Source organism: Balaenoptera musculus, chromosome 13 (genome assembly GCF_009873245.2).
Source record: "Balaenoptera musculus isolate JJ_BM4_2016_0621 chromosome 13, mBalMus1.pri.v3, whole genome shotgun sequence".
Taxonomy (NCBI): Eukaryota; Metazoa; Chordata; class Mammalia; order Artiodactyla; family Balaenopteridae; genus Balaenoptera; species Balaenoptera musculus.
In genome coordinates, this window is record NC_045797.1 from 41,277,123 (window position 1) to 41,304,523 (window position 27,401).

The 27,401-nt window shown below is 34.1% G+C and overlaps 1 protein-coding gene across 1 annotated transcript in view; it reads right to left on the bottom strand.

Moving 5' to 3' along the window:
- The window catches only part of VRK2 (VRK serine/threonine kinase 2), an 89,391-nt gene that overhangs the window by 24,674 nt on the left and 37,316 nt on the right, over positions 1–27,401 (bottom strand). The window contains 5 exon segments of the mRNA XM_036872723.1: positions 2,480–2,530; positions 2,533–2,559; positions 2,562–2,608; positions 25,600–25,694; positions 26,899–27,004. Of these exon segments, the coding sequence (XP_036728618.1) occupies positions 2,480–2,530; positions 2,533–2,559; positions 2,562–2,608; positions 25,600–25,694; positions 26,899–27,004 (326 nt within the window).

Here is a 27,401-nt window from a genome sequence, read left to right on the forward strand (position 1 = left end):
TCCTTTGCATTATCTTCCTCAGTATTTATTTGATCTCATAGCTGGACTGGTATAGAAAAGATTTTTCTGAGATTCAACTACATAGTGTGTACTGAAAGTAAACACATGAATATTTATGAATTTGACATTCTGCATTTACCTACAAGGATTATGGCCTTGTTTAATTCTAGTTTCTAGATATGACTAAATGATTACTTCAGTTCTAATAAAATCCTAAAGTGAAATGTTTTATTTTGGAAAATTAAATGTAAAACATGAGGAATGAATAGTATTCAAATATTTGAGGATACCAAACCTTTCTTTTTTTTATACTAGACTAAAACTGCATGTTAAAATTTCAGCAAATATATATATTTATGTGTGTATGTGTACATCTATGTATGTATACATGTATGTGTATATACATGCATATGTGTATGTATATGCATATATATGTATATCTACATGTAAATACAGATATGGTGAAAAGTTTAGTGTACATTCTATTTTAAATGCATTAAGGGAATTAATTTTTATAGAAATCTTGTGAAACCCATGATAAAAATGAATATTCACTCCAGCTCATAACTTTCAATCACATACCAAAAATACGTAATGTAGGCTCTCCCCTGAGTAGTCTTCCCAAAGAGATAATATCTTTCTCCCATCATTCTCAGTTCAATCTTCTCTCCAAAGACCTAGCATCGTGAAATCTACCCAACTCATCAACATGTATTATTATTTAAGGGAGCAAAAAACTTAAATGCACTATGGAATAAAATTTTGTTCAAATCTTTCATGAAGATGGCATAATGAAAATACTGCCCTAAACTATGGAATAACTGAGGAGGACTTCCAGAATTACCACAGTCCAAACACTGACCAGACCAACATACGACAACTCTACTTTCCCATTCCACAGTCACAGTGGCTTCCTAGATGTTTTTTTAATAGTTAAAATCTAATAGGATCAGTATTAGAGCTATGGGTTGAACTAAGTGGCCCAACCATAAGTTAATATCATCATTAACATAATTGGACCAAAGCTTCAGAATCTGTATGATGAATTGCCAGTTATACCACTATCAAAAAGTACTCTCAGGTTTCTAAATATTCTTTCATACTAATATATCTGGCAAATCACTACTTTTCTAACCAAACTACCCTTGAAAAAAAAAATGTAGTGATTTCTTTTATTTTGATCAGGAGTATAAAAGGTAATTTCTATTCCAGAAAATTTAACCTATGATTCTTCTTGAAAGGAAGAAGGTATACAACCGACACACTTGTTTTACTTTTTCATTGGCCTACCTTAAACTACTGTGGGTTTTAATTGCTCTGGAAAATGATCAAGACCCTCTACATTACATGGTCAATGGTCCTTTTAATAGAAAAGGCAATAATATACAGTTGTTTGTGCCAACTAAAACTCGTTAGAAAGTATCAGTTTAGGGTAACAGTTCAACAGCCATTAACAAGTGCAAATGTCTAACTGCCTTTTAGTGAAAATGTGATCCTTTCGAAGCAGTTTAAAAATTATTCGTATGGTTTAGCATATTTGAAAATACTTTTATAAACAAAGTTTATGAAGAATATAATTTTGAAAGACAAAGTTTTTCAATAATCACCATTTTTTTTTTTTACTAGCATAACATTAGAATTGACTTTTTGTCTTGCTGACAGAGCAACTAAGAAAGTACAGTTGCATTGACCATATTGATTGTGAACAAAGCAACCATCAGTGGGACTCCGCACCATATATTTTCAATATTGACCTCCTACTTCCTTTTCCATGGCTTTGTGGGTCGGCTATTGGATTTAGACTGCAGTGTAATAAACAGCTAAGGTTTAATTAATGGTAAATGAATACAAGACATAGGTTATGACTTTAACTAATTAGGGAATTGTTGAATTAAGTCTGCCTTGGAATGCAAGGCAGTACAATCAATGTCCAATAAAAGGACTATGTATGTAATTTACCTGCAAATGTGTTTCCAATACCATCAAAGTGAGTTTAAATAAGTAAGATATATGAAAGGCGACTAGGAGAGATTTCCACAAGTTAACACTTCATAGATTCAGGAAAGATTTCCTTATTGTTAAGATGGTATCTTCTAAAGCTCTGATGAGGGCACAATGAAAAACAGGAATAATTCTTCACATGTGTACCTGTACCAAATCTGTAATTGTCACTACAGCATAAAAATTCAGTTGCTGACCTCCAAGTTTAACCTGAACAAACGAGTACTTTCCTGTCCCAAATAAGCATCAAGTTTTGCTTACTTGACACCTTTTATTCCTTTTTCACTTGTCGAAGTCTGTAACTCCTCCCTCTGTTAGAAGAAATATTCATTGGCATACAGGAACTCACTACTTTTGATAAAAATCTCACCAATGTTCTCACTCTTCAAACTGACTATGCAAAGGTCATTTCATGGAGGCTTAAGGCTCTTTGTTCTAATTATTCTTCTGAAATAAAAATAAGAAAAAAGAAACCTACCTACTCCCTTGTGGGCATCCAAGCTGGTAAACTCTATTGTCCCATTATGGCTTTTCTAGGATTTTCCTGATACTGTTTTGGTTCCCATTGGGACAATATCTGTAGGAAAGTCCATAATCTGCAAGATAACCTGGAAGACATGAAGAGACAAATGAATAATGTTTTTGTCCTCTGAAAATATACCTTTATAATTAAGTCTTAAGAAACTGATAGGTTAAGAGAGCCTCAGATCTACATTTTATTAACCAAATGGTGCCTTAGGATAAAATATATACAACTGGGGGCCATAACAATGAACTTTCTAACTTAAATCCTGTCTTCATCATAGGCAAGTCTTGTTCTGAGTTGACTTAGATTTTCAGTCTTTTATTTTGCTCTTAAATTCCCTTCCCTCCAGCTGGGCATGTAGACGTCATAAACCACAATATGTCTTTTTATCTGTATTCATACAGAGTATAGGCTCTGCCTTTTTGTAACCCCTTCCTGTAAACAAAACTGTTTCAAGCAGGGAGGGGAGATGAGAGCAAACAATCTAAAAATCTTAACCTAATGTTACAGGAGTCTCCATTAACAAGAAGTATAAAAATAATGACAGACTGTAAGAGGTAATGACTCTTAAAAAAAAAAAAAAACACCATCATGTTGTCCGTATTTAAGAATGGAACATCAATGCAGTACTTGTGGCCTTTCAGACGGATCCATATCATCACTGTTATCTTTGTAAGTCAGTCAGAATTGCAAGCTGGGTTTCCAAACAGAATATAGATTGTTAAAAGTCAGACAGCAATTCAAGTGAATTTTTCTCAGATTACTTTTGGAGAGAGAGAAGGGAGGGGAGAAGTAGTCAGAATATCGTACTTCCCTGTTATATGGTTACCATGCTCCTCCCCCCACCCCCAGGAAAAGAAAGCAGTTTCAACTTTTAAAATGTGTTGTTTCACGTGTGTTTCTTTAAAATTTAGAGAATAAGGCAACATTTCATGATGCAGCTTTAAGACAACAGAGTATTACAACTGGTATTTTAAAAGATATCTATTAAAAGAAATTAAATTTTAGTTTAAGTTTTTGGTTTCAGGATAGCCTAAGTAGGAGATATTTTGAATTTCAAAATATAAACAGCACAGCTTCCTTCACTTGTTGGAGAACATAGCTTGCTGGAATGTCTGAAAACATGATATTTCAGTTTTGTCTCTCACTCACAGATGCCATTTCTCAAGATGGCCTCAGGAGTAACTGCCCAAAGTAATTACACTTCAGGATCAGATGTATAACTGGTTGCTTGCTTTCACTATTTATGATGCATTTTTTATCTTTATTTTGAAAACTAAATAGACTTCACTTTGCAAAGTAGATATCCTGAGAATGTACATATTGATAGCAAATGGAAACATATTTTAAATACACTACAACAGTTCACTATTAAAAAAAACTATCAAGATGTTTTTCATGTAGATTAACCAAAAAAAAAAAGACCTAAAATTTATGGATGTTTTATGGCTAAAATATGGATTATGCCTCATATGTATTGATACCAGAGAGCATAAGAGCTTAATGTTCATAGACCGATGAACAGATATCCTGTAGGAAGGAACCATTATCTCCATTTTACTCATAAGCAAACTGAAGCTCAGTCAGTGACATTATGTGACTTGTGTAGTAAAATGGAGCCAGAGTCTGACTCCAGAATCTTCATCTCAATCACAATCTAACTCAAAGGCACTAGACAAGTTAAACAGATAAAGTATTCAAGACTACTGTAACAGGGAAGAGTGACTGATCTCAACTCCACTGAAACAAAAGTTGGGAAAGTGTTTAAGAGCTGAGGCTGAGCTAGTGAAGAGTACTGGAGAACACTAAGGGGATACAGGTCAACATGACTGGGTTATCTATGTTTGCTAAGTGGTGCTTAGGCTCCTATCCCCACCTCAAAGACTATAGAGATAGGAGAACACTCTTTAATAAAGATTACATTTTAAAGGGATGACTCCCAGGTCCTGGAGGTACTTGAGAAAGACATTTCTGGGTGTAAACTGGCAAGAGGGTGGAGAAGATTCACATCTCAAAGGAGCAGAGAAGAATTTATAATTTCAAAGTTGCTTAAGTAAATGCTGTAAGAAAAGGGAGGACAGGAGTTTAGAGTCAGGAGGAAGGCTGTCTAAAGTTTAGTCAAGCTGAGGGAAAATTTGAAGGCCATCTTGGTCAACACTGAGCTATGGGCCTCAAGGTAGTGCTGGGGTTACTCAAACTTTGAAGGGCAATGCAGGATCTACATTTAATATAAAGACAGGAAGCTAACAATATAGTAAAGGAAACATGCACTAACCATTTGACTCAGAATACACTAACTCATTTGAATAATGCTGCAGTGAACACGGGAGTACAGATCTCTTTGAGATAATGATTTTGTTTCCTGTGGAAATATACCAAGAAGTTAGACTGATGGATCATATGGTAGTTCTATTTTTAACTTTTTGAGCAACCTCCATATTGTTTCCATAGTAGCTGTACCAGTTTACATTTCCACCAACAGTAAACAAGGGTTCCCTTTTCTCCACAACCTCACAGCAATTATTATTTTTTGTCTTTTTGATAATAGCCTTGCTCACAGGTGTGAGTTGATATCTCATTATGGTTTTGATTTGCATTTCCTTTATAATTAGTGATGTTGAACACCTTTTAATGTACCTGTCAGCCATTTGGATCTCTTCTTTGGAAAAATGTTCAGGTCCTCTGCCCATTTTTTAAATTGTCTTATTTTGTATTGCTAATTGGGTAGTATGACTTCTTTATATATTTTGGATATTAACCCTTTATCAAATATATAATTTGCAAATATCTTATCCCATTCAGTAGGCTGTCTTTTCATTTTGTTGATGGTTTCCTTGCTGTGCAGAAGCTTTTAAGTTTGATGTCATCCCACTTGTTTATTTTTGCTTTGTTCCCCTTGCCTGAGGAGACATATGTAGAAAGACATTGCTAAGACCAATGTCAAAAAGCATACTGCCTATGTTTTCTTCTAGGAGCTTTATGGTTTCAAGCCTTATGTTCAAGGCTTTAATCCATTTTTAGTTAATGTTTGTGTAAGGTATAAGACAAAGGGGTGTCCAGTTTTATTCTTTGCCACGTGGATGTCCAGTTTTCCCAACACCATTTATTTAAGAGACTAACCTTGCCCCATGTATATTCTTGGCTCCTTTGTCAAAAATTGACCATATACGCGTGAGTTTATTTCCAGGGTCTCTAATCTGCTCAATTGGTCTGTGTCTTTTTTTATGTCAGTAACATACTGTTTTGATTACTATAGCTTTGTAATATAGTTTGAAATCAAAAAGTGCGATGCCTCTGGTGGTTTTGTGCTTTGCAGGATTGCTTTGGCTACTTGGGGCCCTTTATGGTTCACAGAAATTTTTGGATTGTTTTTCTATTTCTGTGAAAAATGCCATTGGAATTTTGAAAGGGACTGAACTGAATCTTTAGATTGCTTTGGGTAGTATGGACAGTTTAACAATATTCTTCTAATCCATGAGCATGGGGTATCTTGCCATTTATTTGTGTCTTCTTGAATTTCTTTCATCAATGTTTTGTGGAGTTTAGTGTACAGATCTTTCATGTTCTTGGCTAAATTTATTGCTAAATATTTTATTCTTTTTGATGCTATTGTAAATGGAGTTGTTTTAATTTCTCTTTCCAATAGCTCGTTGTTAGGGTATAGAAATGCAACTGATTTTTGTCAATTGATTTTGTATCCTGCAACTTTACTGAATTCATTTATTCGAACAATTTTTTGGTGGAGTCTTCAGGGTTTTCTCTATATACAGTAGGGTTTGCAGTCTAGGTCCTGTTTTTCGTATGTCCTTGAGCTAAGACTTAGTTTCAGTTAACTTTTTTTGTATTATCACCTTTTTTCTGTGAAATAAAAAATAACAACTCATTAATATTTTTCACTTTAAGGATAAATACATATAATAACACTAGTTTTAGATAAGCCTATAGTAGGAATCTCAAGATCATCAAGATCAGGTAGGGGGTTATTATTTGTATTATAATAAGACTAGACCTAGGAAAATTTAAATATCTAGATCCCTAATGCATTTTAAATGATTTTCTTTTTATGCAACTTTTCGGAATTTAGTAACCATTTCCTTTCTCCATGAATAGAAGAACAGCCTTGACCACTTCTCTTTACTTTAATCATAGATCTTTCGATCATGCTGTACTGCCTCTCACGTTTCCACATGCTACTCTCATTTTTCTCTCATTCCTCTTAGATATGTACTATGGTTTAGTTTTGTTTGGTTTTTTACAACTTTGTGAGGTAGGTAGGGGAGATGTGTCATCATACACATTTAACAGATGAAAAATAATGTGATACACCCAAATAATGCAAGTCATCCAACAGTCAGTCACTAAGTTCAGCTTCTACAAAAGATGTTATTGTTTTAGTGAATTTCTCAGCTGTCCCTTCCCCCTCAAAAAACACCTAATCTTCACTAATGCTTTCAAGGACTTTCAATTTTAATACTTTATTATTGAAAAGGCAGTGTAGTAGCCACTGAGGTACAATCCCATCAAGAAAGAAATGGCCTTTCACCTGTGAGGAGGGCAATAATCTGACAACTTCCAGAGGCAGGGCCATTAGGAACCACCACAGCATGTGAGCCAAGGTAACACTCTTCCCAGGCAGGTTCTACTAAAGAATGATCATGGTGGGAATGCTGTGTGGCTATTTCTACCCAATTGGAGACTCTTCTAATGGAACCCTTTTGCTCTGGTGCTCCCAAATGGGTTGGCTGAGAATTTCTCAGAACTGTATCATAGTCTGAGCTCTCCCTGCCCAATCCTTCTGTCTCCTTTCCTTTCACAGGTGCCATTGCAACATCCTACTCTGAAAGCTTTCCTTGTCCAAACCCATTTCCTCTCCTTTTATCTTTCTATTATATAGGTACTATATTCCCTTCCCTCAATAAAGCCCTTGCACTCCTAATGCTGTCTCAGCATCTGCCTCTCTGAAAAACAAATTTGACACAGGTAGTCAGTAAATCATAGCCTTAATTTGAAGCACTAAACTAATAAAGATGAAAAACAAATTAGCCTTTGATGACCATGAAAATCACAACTTTCCTATATACCAAACAGATCTCCCTCAAAAATCAACTTCCTATTTTACCTAGCCAGATTTGCAACCATATATGCCACATTCTCAAGTTATGCATTTAATTAAACCTTTACTTCCCTCTCCTTGCTCTCTGATGCTTGTAAGGTCTTACACCACTTTGTTTTTCCAAATGGATGGGTGAAAGGAATGATTAAAGTTATCACCCTGTGATAACTCTTCTTTGCAGTGAATTGCACTGGAAGGGCCTTTGTCTTCAATTCAGCACCCCTCCACGGATACCCCAAATGCTCTTCTCCACTTCCTACCACACCTCCTGGATTCACATCTCACACTTCCGAGATCCACCACTCATACCTGAATTCTATTCTGGTACGTAGATCCTTTTAACCTCAAGGCAATTCATTGGGTTTTCATTTGTGTTCAGATGGATTTACCTTTTAAAAATGTACAAAGTATTTAGCTTTTATTTATGCCTTGGATCCACATTTATAGGCTGTAAAATCCTATGGGACAAGGGGCCAGGATAATGATATATACATTTTTGTATCCATCACAGCACCTACTCTGAGGTCTTCTGCACAGTAGGCTTAAATAAAATTTCACTGATTTGACTTGATGGTAATAATTGGACAAATAGAAGTAAATTCCTTTCAATAGACACCTGAGTGCCAAGCATGATAAAATATCAAGAATCATACATTCTAAAAAGGAAAGAAAAACAAAAATGAATGCATATTATTGAATACTTGCTATGCGAAGGCATTATGTGCTTTACAGAAGTCAAATTATTTAACCCTCATGACACTAAGAGCAAGTTATTTTAAGATACCTTGAAGATGAGAAAACACAATGAGTGAGTTTAGGTGCTCTGTGCAAAACAACTAAACTTATAGTAACTGGCAAAGTTGAGATCCAAACCTAAGTCAGCCTGACCAGAAGACTGAGATTTTTCCATACGTCCCACACAGAGGAAGAAGAGATGACACAAGCACATCTAGAGGTAACATCTACTCCAACAAAAGTATAACAGATTTAAATGTAAAAATATTTTAGAGTAAGGGGAGGTTACTTCCTAATTGGGGAACTCAAAGAACAAAATGACATTGATTTGGGCTTTGAAAAATATCTAAGATTTCCACAAATGGAGATAGGGAAGAAGAGATAAAACAAGGAAAACCAGGGCTGGGTCAGTGTGTGCTGGGAGTGAAGAGGTTATTGGAAACACAACACAAGCCGGAAAAAAAACTGGTTAGCATGAGTTTACAGGAAGCTTTGAAAACCATGCTAAGAAGCTGGGACACAGTTTTTGTATGCAAAAAGAAGTCACCAAAGGTTTTTGGCAAGGAATAATATTATCAGCCCTGGCAGCATCATAATGGGGAAATGAAAGCAGAGAGTCCATTTGGGAGAATATGACATTAGTCCAGGCAAGAGACAGTGGGAGGCTGGACTAGGGCACTGGTGAACAAAGAAGGGAGACAAAGAACAGAGCCATAAGAGGGGTGAGAGACAGAGTCAAAGATAACTGAAAACAATGTGGCTAGCTGGGTATATGAGGATTCAATGAATAGACAAAAAGAGAATAGGAGGAAGAAGAGAAGATTTGGAAAGAAAATGATTTACTCATTTTTGCACCAAAAGCAAACTGGTTGATTGATGGCTAACACCCTAATCCAACCAGTTCCTGGTTCTCTCAGTTCAGGCAGAACTGAGTGATAGACTCATAGTTGATGGAAAAAATAAAGGACCTCCTTCCCATCAGGAGCCAAATCTGCTGCCTTCCTGTTCCTCAATCAACCAGGAACTAAGTATCAAACAGCCAGAATGGCTCACATGGAAGCATTTCTCAACACTTGGTATGTTGGACAGGAAAATGTGAGCTGGAGAAGGGCTGCAAGAGATTATGGAGCTGGAAGAGAAAAAAGATGCTAATCTGGACAGATGTCATTGCCCACTGAGACGCGACCACCCACTAAATCACATTACTCCTTTACCACCACTTTGCAGATTCACATTAGAGAAGAGATGCACATACGCCCCAAGATGTGATTCACTTTTCAAGACCTTAAAATTTTCCTGTTGTAAAATCTAATCACCTTATCATAATTTAGACTATTTTATACAATTAGACCCTTTTAATTAGCACACCCTGTTGTAGCAAGAAATGTGTCTTAAACTCTCATCAGAGACTGATGGAAATTATACAATGGAGGGAGATAGTCACTATTCGTGACTTTGTTTAGTGGCAATTTAGAAAACACTTTCAAAACTCTAGGAAAAATATATAGACTTATTCAGCAACTTTAAAAGCTTTTATAAAAAAAAAAAGCCAGCATTTATCTTATTTGAATAGCACATATTTTCCTATTCTTTCAACAAGATACCATAATGTGAAAATCTTCACAATAAACTAAATGCTTACTGACTAATGGAAACCACTACATGCCAAAAGGGGAATGAAGCATGGAATGAATAAGCAGCATGTTTATGTTCACAAAAGTCATTCATATCTACTAAAAACCTATACGTAGCCTCATAGCTGCTACTACACTTTGATATAAATGTGTGCTTTTTATTCTTTTATTATACAGTACTTTTTTTGTTTCTCCTCAACTTCCCTACCTTCTTTTTGGCAGTAACACAATGCCACAGATGATATGTATGCATTATCACTATTCAGCCTAGAAAAAAGAATATGACTTTTAAAAGCTGCCAGGTTACTTTTCAAACAGGATGTTTATTAGAATAAACATGAAGATATATTTCTCAAAAATACAGTTTGATCTTTCTTATATATTGTTTTACATGTGCTTTATATGTTGGGGTTTTTTTTTTCCTCCTAGATCTCACAACTACCTACTGGAATTTTATCCTTTCTTCCCTTTATATTTAATACTCATTGAGAATGAGAGATTTAAAGACACATCCATGAAGTCATCATATGAAGAAAAAGCAGAAAGCTGTGCCGTATCACTATCTCTTCACTCTATCTACTGCTCCATCGGACCCAAGTCTATGACTCCCTTAAATGGCGCCACAAATTCAAGCATTCATAACAAAATACTGAGTTATACTTAGCAGTATTCCTAATGATACTAGCCTTTTGACCCTATGACCTGCCCTTCTATTTCAACATGGTTCTTCTAGCAATATGTGAAAGCCTATTTAATCCAAGACAGCTGGGCTGTGACTTACTATTCTTTCCAGGCTTTGGGGGGAAATTCCCTCAATAATACATAGGCTAGCAATTGCTTCTTTACTAAAAATACCTTCACCTACAAAACAAAACTTTTCTAATTACAGTCAATTTCCAATTTGTCCTTTTGACACAAGTTCTCAAAGATCATATAAAGAAACCTACAATACCTTCTCTTTCTCATTTCCAAGATGATATGAAAGTGCTTCACTTGTGCCTGTCCTTTAACAAAATACATAGGCAATGGAACAGGATAATCTGAATTGCATCCAATTCACAGGCTTCCTCTTTGTCTAAATCAAATCTGAGCTTAAGACTTTGCAATATGCTGGTAAGCATTATCAGAGCTTGGTTTATCTGTTAACAGCAGATACGAAATGTTAGCTGATATAATTTGACTGTCAGATACATTATAAAAAGTTTCACCACATGTAAGCTGTGTCTACATAAAACACAGCTATCTAACATTCAAAAGCATCTCCTTGCTCTACATTAACTACATTAACTACAAATTCTACTGATTTCAAAGACAGTGTTGAGGTTGCCAGCAATCATGCCACTCTTACATGCACATCCCCTTGGGGGTCCATAGTTTTTTAACAGTCCCACAACAGGCATACCTCTTAATCCAACCAATTTATACAGCTCAATGAGTTGACTCAGAATTCAGAAATGCCACTTTCCCATATTAACTGGAAAAAACAACAACAACATATATAGCCCTTTGTGAATTAGGATGCTCAAATATTTTGTCATAAACAATTCTTTTGTCATGTATACATCTGGTCTTCAGAAATTTAAATAATATGACCAGTGGGACCCAGTAGGCATCAACAAACATTTATTGATTATGAGCAAACACTAATTTTTCAACAGCATTAACTCTCTTGGGAACTATATTCTTGGGGATAGGTGATTTGTTAAACGGACCATCCTATACTTACAGAGCATATACATTCCTAAAATGTGAATTCTTTTTCCCTTTTATAGAAAACAGACCCTGAACATTCTGTTCCTTACAACTTTTAAGGGACACCTATCATCAAACTACCCGCCTGGGAGAACTACACTTATTAAATCAATTCATTACCATTTTCTTAACATCTAACCATAACACCAAATGTCCTTTTTCATAAATCTAAACAATTCTAGGGGAGCAAAAATAAGATAAGGGGTTGTTTTGTCATAAGCTTAAAAAGTAATTAAAAAAATTTTTTTTCTAGCTATTACTTACTGAGGGCTTACTATGTGCCTGATATTGGTCAAAGTCTTTCACATGTCTAAATCATTTGATCCTTACAATCCCTCTTAGAGTGAGGTACTATTATCCTTATTTTTAGAGGGAGAAATTGAAGCACAGAGAGATAAAATACTGTGGCTAAGAATACAGAACTAAGAAGAGATAAAGCCAGAACCCAAACCCGAGGAGTCTGATCCCAGAGCTCACACCCTTCACGATTCTACACTGAATCGCCAACATAATACAAAGTTATGCAAAGAGTCTCAAGCTTCTTCTAACCAACTTTTTGCCTGGGATTAGGAGAAGGTAAAAACCCCTCTTTTTATATCTTCTTTCTGATTCAGAACAAGGACATTTAGCTCCAGAATAAACAAGCAGACTGTTCAGGAACTAACTGCTTGGAGATCCTATGTGTAAGAACAAATCTTGTGAGACATACTGACCAATTTGACCAATTTGACCAATTTGCCTGGAGGGGCCCTAGGCAAAATAAAAGTGCTTTCTGTTCTTATTTTTCCCCTTTCCTTTTTCTTTCCTTATCCTTGTATCCAAAGCTCATATATGGCCAAAATACACTGATATTCATGCCAAGGTGCTAACAGCTTATGTGGAACAGAACATTATCTTGAGCTTTTTATTAAAATTATTTGGAAAATTTATTATCTCAACCTCCACTCAAAGATTTATGTTAGGTCCCTGTATTAATTCTCCATGGCTGCTATAACAAGGTACCACAAACTGGATGGGTTCAACAATAGACATTTATTGTCTCACAGTTCTGGAGGCTAGAAGTCTGAAATCAAGGTGTTGGCAGGGTTGGTTCCTTCTGAGGGCTGTGAGAAATAAACTGTTTCATGCTTCTCTCCTAACTTCTGGTAGTCTCAGGTTTTCCCTGGCTTCTAGAAGGCATTCTCCCTATCATCAAATCATCTTTCCTCTATGCATGTCTGTCTCTATGTCCAAATTTCCCCTTTTATAAGAACACCAATCATATTGGATTGGGGTCCTCCTTAATGACCTCATCTTAATTTGATCACCTGCAAAGATCCTATTTCCAAATAAGATCACATTCACAGTACTGAAGGGTTGCAACTTTAACATCCTTTGAGGGGATACAATTCAACCCATAGCAGCCCTCGTTCTCATTTCTCTTTGTGAATATGCTGACAAGAGCTCCATCTATAAGAAAACACTCCTCATGGCTATATTAAGTAGTAGAGATCTCTTGCCACAGTGGTTAGACGTCTCCCAATAAGAATTTAAGAAATGTACAAATAGCTTAGTTACTGTACTTTGGTAAACTATATCCAGCTCTACTTAGTTGGCTTTACCTGTTACTCCTGAACACTGAATGACTAATTAATCAATTCATTTATGCATTAACCTATTCAATTACTCATTGTTCACTCATCACTTATTTACTGAGTGCTTATTATATGCCATGCTTTGTGCTAGCTGCTGGTTGCACATCAGTGAATAAAACATAATTCCTGTTTTCCTATTTACAAGACTACAAACTTGCTCTCCTGATGGATATTTAACTGAAAGAAACACTCACTTGGTTCTGTAACAGTACTTTCCTAAGTCAGATTTGTAGCTAACAACCAGTTCTATCCAGGAAGTAAGAGGCTGTGAGAACTAAAAGGGACCAAAGCGATCATATGACCTAGGCTACTCACTTTACAGAAAGGGAGGCTGTGCCACAGAGAAGCCTACTGCAAGAGATAGAGAAAAAAAGAGTTCAAGGACAAATGGAATAAAAAATGTCTGTATTCCCATTTTTTCTTGAACTTTAGGATAAAGAAGAAAGTGGAAGGAATAAAACTATACCTGATATTAAGGAATGATTGTTAATTTTGTTAAGTGTGGTAAAAGCATTGTGATAATTCGGTGAATTATCCTTATTGCATACATATGCAATGCATACATACTTAAGTATTTGGAGGCAAAATGCCATGATAGCTAAAATTTATTTCAAAACATTTCAGCCCAAAAAATATATAAAACAAATTTTCAAAATGTTAATTTTTAAATCAAGGTGATGAGGATACAGAGTTCCCTATTTTTTAGTACTGAAATTTGTTGTTGTTTGAAATTTTTAAAATAAAAGGTTAAAAAAACTGTCTTCCTAAAGGCAAAATTATATACTTAACAGGTTCTCAGAGTCTCTGCATTGGGAAATAAGCTTCACAAAATATTAGTTTTAAATATGGAGACTATGGCTTCTAAATTATAATTATTATGATGTTTTCTTCAATATTTTTCCACCCAACACGACCCTCCAATAATATGACTCCAGTAGTCCATATTCATATAGCTGTCATTTGCATAGTATGTTGAAATAAGAATTTTTATATGGAACTAATCTGATTCAAAATCAGACATCTTAATATACGCATGTTAAGAATAAATTTTAACGACAGGAACACTATTAAGTATCAGATAACAGAGCTACAAATACATTTGATTACTTAAACAATTTTAAAGTAATAAATTGGAGCACAGTAAAACACAGTAGTATTAACACATTATAGAATGTTAGATGGAAATAAAATTTGGAGCTGACTTTATTTTTCATATATGGCCTTTATTATGTTGAGGAAAGTTCCCTCTATGCCTACTTTCTTCAGGGCTTTTATCATAAATGGGTGTTGAATTTTGTCGAAAGCTTTCTCTGCATCTATTGAGATGATCATATGGTTTTTCTGACTTTATTTTTATTTGACAAATCATTCTGAAAGAATCCCAAAACAGTAAGTTTGTAGAACTGATCTATGAATACCAGATACATACAACCTATTAAATCTCAAAAACAACATATTCATATGACAAAGAATTATACTGAGATAGCAAAATTTCAGTGAAAGTGCATATTTTAAAAATAATTCTATTAATATAAAACTCATAAAATATTAATTTTAAAAGTTCAAATAACTAAAATCATAGGAACAATTTTCAAAGTCTTTTTGCTCAACTGAAAAAATATAGCAGAACCTCACTAGGAAGAAAGAAAATAACATGCATGTTATTGTACACTTTAAGTGACTGTAAACACCACCATGTTATTTAATCTACGGTATAACCCTATACACGTGATATCAAAATATTTGAAAGTAGCTTCGCCACCTGTACCATCTAGCAATATTATGGTATCATCAAGCTAAGACCATATAATGCTACTCTGGAAGTAATAAGATACAGAGGTATGTTACCAGGACTATATACATTCAACAAAGGAAATACTCTCTCTAAATGGTAACCATATTATCTGCACATACCATGCAAAATTCTTACAAACACAAATTCACACTCCATCTCACAAGTAACTGTGATTGATAAATGAATTATGTTAGAATTCCCTCTAGCAAACAGTGAACAAGCAGCTTTAATGAGGCTTATGATCCTACCCTATGGATATCCTAGGGAATCTGAAAGTGAGTATTTGGCCACCAGATACAGGTCAGGTGCTACAATTCCTGCTCCCAGATCATTAAATTTTTTTCTAAATTTAAACTTTTTAACTTCTTTAGCTATGCAACAATAATCAAGACACTTTGGAAACAGTATAAGAAACATTACTTTCAGCAATAAGCATTAAGTTCTTGGAAAACATGTTTTCAGAGAATCACAGACTTTTCCAGCAAGAAGGAACTTTTGAGATCACTTAGTCAGAGTCCCACATTTTATACAGTAAATAGCCGAAGTCCACATAGGTTAAACGATTTTCTGAAAGCTGCAATTCTGTTCAGTGTCAGAGCTGGGACCAGAACCTGGCTTCCTGACTTTCAGTCTAGCACAAGTCCCAGTAATCAAACAAGTGTTTGAAAAAATCACAGGTTTCCAATGGTATACTTATCACTCCAGATGTTGACATGAAGAACTGTTCTTCTCTATCTGTGAGGGCCATCACCTTTGACTTAGCAGGAGCTTTGGGGCAGAAACACACGGTGCATGATGGGGTCAAGGAGCTGAACAATCAAGTACCACTTAGTCCTGGTACTAAGTGAGAGGTATTGGCCTCATGTCCTGAGAAGTCAATAAAGTATTTCTTGAAGGGTTATTACAAAAGGAACACTAACCTAGGGGCTGTGAGGAATACAAAAGAAGGAAGAGAAGTATACCTTCCTATAAGTCTCAAGGAGTTCTTTCTAGTTCAGAATATAAGACAACACAAGACAAGTGAGACTTGAGTGCTCATGTGTGTAAAATACACATTAGAAGCTAAAGGAAATTAGAAACAGAGATCAGTGCAGATCAGAATCATCAAGAAAGGCTTCAGGTAAGAGCAGGGATGTAGGCTTTGTGTGAAAAAACAACATGCTTCTGATCAACAAAGGGGTGGCCTTACATAAATAAAAAGATGGGTACAAACCCTGATTTTAGTTAAAATGCTTCAACTTCCTTCACTAGTGACACTGGGAGATGCAGGCAAATGAATGGTACTACTCACTGGCAAAACCACCACTCAGTATCGTTTCTGGTAATACTATTTTAATTTAAAGAATTTTTTAACCAAACCAGTACACTTGATTTCTATTTCTTGTACAAAGTACAATATTAGCACTAAAGCATTTTCTTTAATCTTTTGTCTAAAATAAAGATTTTTTAAAATATCTTACTAAAACAGAGATGATGTAAAGAAGTACCTAAAAAATCCCAGATTTTTTTAAAATGAGATTTTTCCACAGGTGAAGTTGGGATTGTTTTTCTTTCAATAAAAATGTTGAAAATCATGAAAGAAAGAAGGTAAAGGGTGTACACTTCAAGAATCTTCAAAATTCTATATTTGGATAGTATCAGATGAATTATCAAGAAATGGCCAAAATGCTATTAAAATACAGGGAAAGTGATGAGAAGAATCAAAATAATCTACAATAGGCCATTCGGACTCTCAATGGGGCTATTTTTAAAGAAAAACATTGCTTGATCCCACTATGAATATTATTTTGGGAAATTTTTCCCAAAAAACCCAACAAAATAAAAACATTCCAGAACATCAATTGTGCCCCCAATTGGCTATCCAGGACATGACTTTTGATTATTATCCTTGTCAGAACTTTTCCATTCCACCGTAACTAAGAAGGCTGCTGTTTTTATCCAATACTTCTTTAACTCTACTTCCCAATTTTACCTCAATCCTAACAACCCTATTGCTTTGACAAAGGCTGTATAAATGTCAACTTTTCTTGCCTTTTTCTCTTGCCAAATCATTCAACAACATCTTCCCTCTCTAATTTTGAATCTTTTTTTCCCACTTATTTTTTTTTGTTCATTAAATAGCTTACTGCTGAAGTTCCTTTCTCCATAGTTTAAATTCAAAACACACATGAAGAGAGAATTAATGTTTAAAACAATAAACCAAGAAAACTTTCTGGAAATAAAAGGCTTATTTTATATATCAAAAGGGCCCATCAGATATCTGGGAAAACTGATACACAATGATCTACTCTAAAACATATCCTGGTAAAATGATTAGACACTATTAATAAAGGAAAAAATCCTAAAGAGAGCATGGCAAAAAGGACAAATAACATACAACAGTAAGTATTAAACTGGCAACAGACTTATTAAAAGCAAACTGAAAACAAGGCAAAAATACATCAGCCTTTTCAAGAAATTCAAGGAAAAAAAGTATGAACTAGATATTTTAAATCCATCCAAGCTATCCTTCAGGCAGCAATGCTATTGCAAAAGTTTTATACATGCAAGGGAATGCTATACCCATGGGCACTTCTTGAACAATCTACTAGAAGATTAGTTTCAAACAATCAAAAGATGAGTAACTTTGGCAAACGGACAGAAGGGTGAGCATTTAATATAATTACTCTAACACTAAAAAAACAAGGCTAGGGATAAATGAAGAATATACAAATGATATATATTCTGACAAAGTAGTACAACTTCAAGACAACAGTAAGGAAAGGAGGAAAGTAAAATAAACTCACTGATAGTGAACTTATTAAAGTTGTGGTAAAAAAAAAAATACCACAAAAGACTATCATAGTAGTACTAAAAAGTTAAACACAGAAGAGTGGGCTCAAAGCATCTTTAAAAGGTGTAAATACCAAGATTATCACTACAACAAAAATATAAGCTTTCATAAACAGACTCCTCCCCCACAAAAAAATTTAAAAGAATATAAGATCAAAGAAAACACATAAGAAATACAGCAAACATAATTATGAATATTTACCAAATGGCACAGCAATGATCTTTATAAAACAGAAACTACAGCAGAATCAAGGAGACCAACAGAAACACATTAACCATTGAAGGCTTAAATACCACTCTCGGTACAAAATAGATCAAGTGGACAAAAACTAAATGAAAATATAGATGACATAAATAATACAGTCAATAAGGTAGATCTTCTGGAAAGATATTAAACTTTACACTATGAAAATAGAGACTATCTTTTCCTCAAGAAAACATGGAAGACTGACAAAAACTGATCCTCTTCTAAGTCATGATAAAAGCTTCAGTGCATTCCAAATAAAATTATTATAAACAATACTCTGACCATTTTGTCACAAGTCTAGATTTTAATAACCAAAAATTTTTAAGAGGTCTTTCTACATGAAAACTTAAAAACCTTCTACTGCACTGCTTTTTGGTGAAGAAATACAAACCTTCGAAAAAATAAAGATAATAAAAACACTACATATCAAAATCCATGAAGTACAATATAAAGCAGTGACCAGAGGAAATATCATGGCCTTAAACACCTAAAGAAGTAAAAAATTTTTTAATGAAAATAAATGAATTAGATCCCAAATTGAAGACCAAGAAAAAAGAACAAAAGGGTCAAATTAAAAGAGCACAAGAAAAGATATAACAAAGGCAAAATCAGAAATTAATGAAATAGAAAAGAAAAAACAATATATCTCATTAATAAATCAAAATCCAAGTTTGCTGAAAAATTAACATAATGGACAAACTAGCTACTTTCATCAAGGCAAAAAAAAAAAAATGAAGAAAAAAGCAAAAAATAAAATAAAAAATAACTAGAAGGAAACAATCATTGAAGGAGAAGAAATTTAAAAGTCCTAAGAGAGTACAATGCAGACCACCACACAAATAAATTTGAAAAACTAGACAAAACTGCTAACTACTAAAATTGACCCAACTAGAGATTAAAGAACTTAACAATCAATTTCCATGGGAAAAAATCAAGAGTTACAAGGAATGTCCTCACCAGAACCAGAGAATTTCACATTAAAAAAAAAAAATGCTGCCAATATAGTAGAAATAGTTCTGGAACATAGAAAATGAAGGTAAACCTCAAATTCTTTTTATGAAGCAAGTTGAATGTTGATACCTGAATCTGATAAAAAAAATAGTACAAAAACATAATTACAGGCCAGTATCACTTTTAAATACCACTAATAAAATACTACATAAAATATTACTGAACACACTTCAGTACCATATTAAGTAAATAATATACCATAACAAAGTGAGATTTATTCCTGGAAAGTACAGTTGGTTCAATATTAGAAGCACAGCAATATATTATACCATATTAATTGACCTGAGAAAAACATGATCATTTCCGTACATGCTAAACAATCACTCGACAAAATTCAATACCCATTCCATAAAAACAAAACATCCATTCAAGAACAGAGGAACTGGTGATTATTTCCTTAATATAACTATAAAGACACACATAAACATATTCACATATACACAAATATGCCTTAGTCCTAAAGCCAGTATCACATTTAGTGGGGGTACTACTTTAGGCATTTCCAATAAGATCAAGAAGAGGAAAGGATGGTCATGAACTTCACTACAATTTACTATATACTGGATGCATATTAGGCAAAACAAATCGGAAATATAAGAAGTGGAAAAGAAGGAAAACTAGTATCTCCTTGTATATGATATACAGTTTCCTAAGAAAACCCTGGAGAATCATTACTAAAACTACCCCAAATTCAGTAAATTAACAGGATATAAAATGAATGCATAAAAATCAATAACTTTCATATACACAAACAATAATCACTTAGAAGATAAAACGGTAGACTAAAACTGCACTGACAGTGCAAACAAAAATGGTTTACTATTTAGGAATAAGTGTAACAAGAAATGTGTAAAACTAATATGAGGAAAGCTTTAAAATACCTCAGAAGATACGAAAGTAAAAACTGGTGAAGTTCAAAAACATTCCCTGTTGTTGAATAGAACATCTATAATCATAAAGATGTCAGGTTTTCCCAAAATTAATTTAACAAAATTCCAATGAAAATGCTACACAACAAAATATAGAAAAATATGAATAGCTAGAATTACACTGAAAAAGAAAATCTACGAGGCACTACCAGCCCTACCAGATATTAAAATACACTACAAAGCCTCAGAAATTAATGCACTAGTATGGCAATGAAGCATAAATAGAGAGTCAAACCGGAAGGATTCAATGCTAAGTACATGAATAAACTCAAGTATGTACGGAAATGTAGTATATAATAAAGGTGGCATCTAATATCACTGAAGCAAAGTTTTTTATTTTTAATAAATATTGTTGAAAACTTGGAAAATCATTTAGGAAAAGATAAAATTTGGTTGATACCTCCTGTCATGTAAAAGAATAAACTCTAAGTGAAAAAGAGATTTAAATGTAAAGAATGAAGTCATATAATAAAATTCATATATACCTGTCTGTAGAACAAGATTACTAACTATGACTCAATATTCATAGTAAATGAAAGACTGATAAATTTGACCACATTAAAAATTTTAAAATTCATCTTCTACATGACAATAAAACAACACAAGTATAATCAAAGGAGAAAAGTCAAATTGGGAGAAAATATCTGCAAAATATGTAATAGATTAATGGCTAATATAATTCATATCTAAAGAACTCTTCAAAATCAAGGAATAAAAACAAAAATATGATAGAAAAATGGGCAAAAGACATGAGCAGACAATTCACAATAAATAAATAAATAAATAAATTTAAAAAACTGGTCCTTTTTACTTACAGCAATGAGGGAATACAACACCTGGATTTATGTTCCCACTTCATGTGGGATAAATAAAACAATAACTTTTAAAAAACCTACTACTAGATATAACTACACATCTACTATAATGGCTTAAATGTTTAAAACTAATGAAACCAAGTGGTGGCAAGATATGGGGCAACTGGAATTATCCACGTTGCTGGTGGGAAGGTATAATGGTACAATCACTCTGGAAAACAGGGTGGCTGTTTCTTTTAAAGTTAAACATACACTTCCACACAATCCAGAAATTCCACTCCTAGTTATTTCCCCGGAAGAAGTTAAAATATATACCTACACAAAAACCTGTACGTGAATGTTTATACATCTTCATTCATAATGGTCAAAAACTGGAAACAACACAAATATCTATCCAGAGGTAAACAGATAAAGAAACTGCAGTAGTTTCCAATGTACTACTACCTATCATTAAAGAGGAATGAACTACTAATGAACCACAGCATGGATAAATCTCAGAAATATTATGCTAAGTAAAGGAAGCCAGACACAAAGAGTAAAAACCTATATAATTCCATTTATATGACATCCTTAAAAATGCAAAAAAAAAAAAAAAAGGGGGCAGAAATCATTTCCTCAGGGTGAGAAAAGGGGACTGACTGAGAGAATTTCTGAGGATGATAGAAATGCTCTGTCTTGATTATAGTAGTGGTTATACGATATACATGTGTCAAAACACATCAAACTATACATTTAAAAGGATGAATTTTACTGTTTGTAAATTATACTCCAATAAACCTAACCTTAAAAAAGTATGCAGACTTTTAAAGGCTTTTAATATATATTTCCAAATTGCCCTTCCATTAACTTAATTTCTTCTCCTACTCCCATTTAATTTACATTCCCACTGGCATTCTACAAGTGTCTGCACCCTCATCAGCCTCAATATCATCAGATTATTATTTTAGACTTTTCCTATTTGATAAGTTCTTTTAAAATGTTGCCTCACTGTTTTGATCTGCATATTTCTTAGCTTTTAGTGATGGTGAACTTTTTTTCATTTATTTCTCAGGTAGTCGTATTTCTTTTCTGCTCATTCTTTTTAATCATTGTTTTAAGAAATTACTTGGTGTTTTTCTTATTAACTTTCTTAAAGCTTGCTATATATCCTAAAATAGTTGTCATAAATATACTTCCCAGATTTTCACTTGCCTTTCATTTTTCAGTTTTTTTAATATACAGATATCTTAAAATTTGAAATTTCACAATATTTTATATGATTTTTGGGGTATTTTTATTTAGAAATTTCTTTCCTCATGTACAGTTCAGTTAAATATTCAGCTAAATGTTTTCTAATTATTTATAGACTCAATTTTTTAACTCTTTAAATCTCTGTTGATACACTGGCTACTAGCCACATGTGGTTTTGTAAATGTAAACCAATTAAAATTAAGGTTTTTTCCTAGGTTTCTTCTAGTTGTATGGTTTCAGGTCTTACATTTAAGTCTTTTTATCCATTTTGAGTTTATTTTTGTGTATGGTATAAGAGTCCAATTTCATTCTTTTGCATGTGTATATCCCATTTTCCCACCACCATTTATTGATGAAACTATCTTTGCCCCATTAAATATTCTTGGCACCTCTGTCAAAAATTAGTTGATCGTATATGCATGGCTCTCTATTCTGTTCCATTGGGCTCTGTCTGTTTTTATGCCAATAGCATACTGTTTTGATTACTACAGCATTGTAATATAGTTTGATTCAGGAAGTGTAATGCCTCCAGCTTTGTTCTTTCTCAAGGTTGCTTTGGCTATTCAGGGTCTTTTGTGGTTCCATACACATTTTAGGATTGGTTTTTTATTTCTGTGAAAAATGCCATTGGAATTTTGGTAGGAATTCCATTGAATCCGTAGATTGCTTTGGGTAGTACAGACGTTTTAATAATGTTAATTCTTCTAATCCTTGAGCACCGGCCTTAGCAATGATTTTTTGCAACTGAAACCAAAAGCATAGGTAACAAAACCAAAAATAAACAAGTAGGACTACATCAAACTAAAATGATTCTGCACAACCAAGGAAACCATCAACAAAATGAAAAGGCAACCTATGGGATGGGAGAAAATACTTGCAGACTACATATCTGATAAGGGGTTAATATCTAAAATACATAAAAACTCATATAACTCACTCGCAAGACAAAATAACCCAATTCAAAAATGGGCAAAGAACCTAAAGAGACACTTTTCCAAAGAAGACATACAAATGGCCAACTAGTATATGAAAAAGTGCTCAACATTATTAATCATCAGGGAAATGAAAAATTAAAACCACAATGAGACAACACCTCACACCTGTTAGAATGGCTATTAGAGATAACAAGTGTTGGTGAGGGTATGGGAGAAAAGGGAGCCCTTGTACGCTGTTGGTGGAAATGTAAATTGGTACAGTCATTATGGAAAACTGTATGGAGGTTCCTCAGAAAAAAAAAAAAAACCATTAAAAATTGAACTACCATATGATCCAGCAATCCACTTCTGGGTATATATCTAAAGGAAAAGAAATCATTATCTTGAAGAGATATCTGTATTCCCATGTTACTGCAGCATTATTAAAAATAGCCAAGATACATACATGACCTTAGTGTCTGCTGATGGATAAATGGACAAAGAAAATGTGGTATATATATGCCATGGAGTATTATTCAGTCATAAAAAAGAAAGAAATATGCCACTTGCAACAACATGGGTGAACCTAGAGGACATTATGCTAGAGGATATTATGCTAAGTGAAATAAACCAAGGCACACTGAAAGACAAATACTGTATGATCTCAGTTATATGTGGCATATACAAAAGTGAAACTTATAAATCAGAGTATAGACCAGTGGTACCAGGGGCTGGGGTGTGGAAGAAATGGGGAGATGCTGGTCAAAGGGTACAAACTTTTAGTTCGAAGAAGAGTAAGCTCTGGGGAGCTAATGTCCAACATGGTGACTATAGTTAATAATGCTGTAAACTTCAAATTTGCTAAGAGTAGGTCTTAAGTGTTCTCACCACAAAACAAAACAGAAGGTAACTCTGTGAAGTGATCAATGTGTTAACTTGATTAATCACTTCACAATATATATGTATAATAAATCATCACTTTGTATACCTTAAGTAAATCATGTTGTACAACCTAAACATACGCAAATTTTGTCAACTAAACCTCAATAAAGCTGGGGAAGAAAGCAAGATGAAAAAAATTATTAATTAGAATTAAGTTAAATTTAAAATTCAGTTCTTCGGTCACACTAGTCTCATTATTTAAGACTATTTTTTAGAGCAGTTTCAAATTCAATTTTACTAAATGTAGAGCAATTTAGGTAAAACTGAGTGGAAGGTACAGCAAGTTCTCATACACCACTCTCCCCTCCTCCCAAATATAGCCTTGCACACTATCAACATCCCACACCACGGTATTACATCTGTTACAACGGATGAACCTACACCGATACGTCATTATCACCAAAACTCTACAGCTTACGTTAGGGTCCACTTGTGGTGTTGAATATTCTATGGCTTTTGACAAATGTATAATGATATGTATTCACAATTGTTTCACTTCCCTCAAAGTCCTCTGTACTCCGCCGATTCATCCCTCCCTTCTCTCTAACTCTTGGCAAATCACTGATGTTTTTAGCACCTTCATATTTTTGCCTGTTCCAAAAGTTATTTAATTGGAATTATACAGATTTTCAGTTAGTAATATGCATGTAGCTTCCTTCATGTCTTTTCATGTCTTAACTGCTCATTTCTTTTTAATGTAGAGTACTATTGCATTGTCCAGATGAACCACAGTTTATTTAACTATTAAAGGACATCTTTATTCAAGTTTTGGCAACTATGAATAAAGCTGCTATAAACATCTGTGTGTAGGTATTTCTGTGGATATCAGTTTTCAACTCCTTTGGGTAAATACCAAGGAATTTAACTGCCGGATCATATGTTACAGTATGTTCAGTTTTGTAAGAAACTGCCAAACTGTCTTCCACAGTGGCCATACCACCAGCAATGAATGAGAGTTCCTGCTGTTCCACATCTTCACCAGCATTTGGTATTGTACTACCCACACTGCCAGTGCTTAACAGCCACTTGTGGCTAATGGCTCCCATACTGGACAGTAACATACAGGATATTTCCATCATCACAAAAAGTTGTATCGGCAATGCTGCTCTGTTTAAAACTTAATTGTTTATACAGTGGAAGAAGAACTAAGGGGACAGCCTTTTTTTTTTTTCCTCTGCATAAATCCATCCCTTCTCTCATTGCATTTTGATGGTTTTTGTTTATATTTGCTCAGAAGTTCAAATCCCTGCTCAGCCACTATATGTCCATTAATAAATTATTTACCCCCCGCCCCCAGTCTCAGCTTCCTCATCCTAATCACTTATCAGTTTAGTGCATTAAATTAGATAAGCAAGATAGGATAAATTACAACACTCATCATGTTAAGTCCTCATTTGCAAACTCTTGCCTGTTAGGAGTTTGTTTTTTGAATGTCTCAGTATGGTACTTTGAGGATCCTTACTGAAGGCAAAAGCTTAATACTGTATTTACCTGATGTGGATTTCTGTAACCCAAAAGTAGATTCGCTGCTTTTATATCAGCATGAACATATTCATTTTCATGTATATATTCCAGTACATCCAACTGTGAAAAGAAATATATAAGGTTATACTGATGTCTATTTAGAACTCCTGATCAACCTGAACATTCTGAATAGAGAATAACATGTATTTTTTTTCACATTAACAATGACAAAATGATGTATTTCACAATTATGCATTTATCTATTCTAAAATTATCACATGTGCTGGTCGCTCATCCTGGGAAAAAGGTGAATAAAAGGATCCTCAAATATCAAGTGTTTCAAAGGCACCTCTGATGGGGAGGAAGCCAAGACTCAACAATGCCTATGCTCCTGACAGCACGGTGCCCAAATCACACTGTGCAAAGAGGAAAAACATGATAAAATCAGAGACCTAAAGTGAAATAATCATGACTCCCACTCAACAATCCCTCGCCCAAGCAATAATTATAAATAAGTTTTTGGGGCTCCCAGAACAAAATCCCACGTCCATGATCACAGAGAAAGGCATTCTCCCTCTATAGAGTAACAGAAAACACCTATGCTTCATCTCTGAAACCCTTGAGGCTTGCATGTTACCTACGCCTAGTGCTCAATAAACATTTGTTGGCTGCCTAGAGGATGGATGGGAAAATTAATGAATTCTGTTTGCCACGTCCCAACCTGGCATGAGTAGTCGCATTCTATCTAAAGTGGAAAAAATAAAATGGAGCTTTAGGCAAACCAAACACAAACAAGATAAGACGAATACGTGGTATAAACAAAATGTGTGCATGGGTGCTATTAAGATTTCATTGCTTCTTATTTGGCAAAGTATATATTATTCATTGCCACACTAATTACTGCCACCATCCCAAACTCATAATAAAAACTTTATAGCACCCCCTTACCACCACATGTGTAGTATGGAAAATAATATATTTTGCCATACTTTGCATTGTTATAAATATAACTGACAAAAGAGAGGTTATTCTTATAGCAATGTAAGCTTGTTCTGATATGTAAAACAAAGCTGTGAGAAAAAAAAAAAATCAGACTGTAGAACCAAAGCCTAATTGAGTTTGTAGTGCCAAACACAGCACATTCTGTCACTTACAGAGCCCACTGTTATCAATTTCACCAAAATAGTATCTACGTTCAATAACTGACATTTCTAGGGCAATAATCCTTCATTCTCTGATAATTCCACAAAGGGCAACAATTTGTATGTTTTAACAAGTAAATAATTTGAAAATGGAGCATGGGAAATAAGTCATTCTTTCTTACCATTCGGATACCTAGCTGCAGGACAGTTGACTTTTTAAAAGTACCATTCTGGTCTGAGATCTTCTGCAAATCTATTCCCAGTCTTTCCATTACCATAAATCTGTAACTATAAGAAGGAGAAGTCAAAAGGAGATATTAAAATAGCAAAGCTGAAATTGTCTATTTATGAATTTGAAACAATGGAAAAATAACCCCAACTTAACAATAAAGAATGATGCAATCTGAACCATTAGAGAATGAATGTACGTTAATAATCTTGCCATTCTTTTGCAGAAACATACTAAGTATTTACTTTGCAGTTAGTTTTTGAGTAGAAGAGCACGCTGTGCTGAACCACTCACACTGTCTTTGAACATGAAAAGAGAAGTCTTTCTAAATTAGTCTTGAACTTAATTCATTTTGACTCCATCACCTTCTTGCCATATGGCCTTGAGCAATTATTTTTCCATACAGAAGATTTTATTTATGTTTGTTTCTTGACCTTATAAAATCATATTTACTTT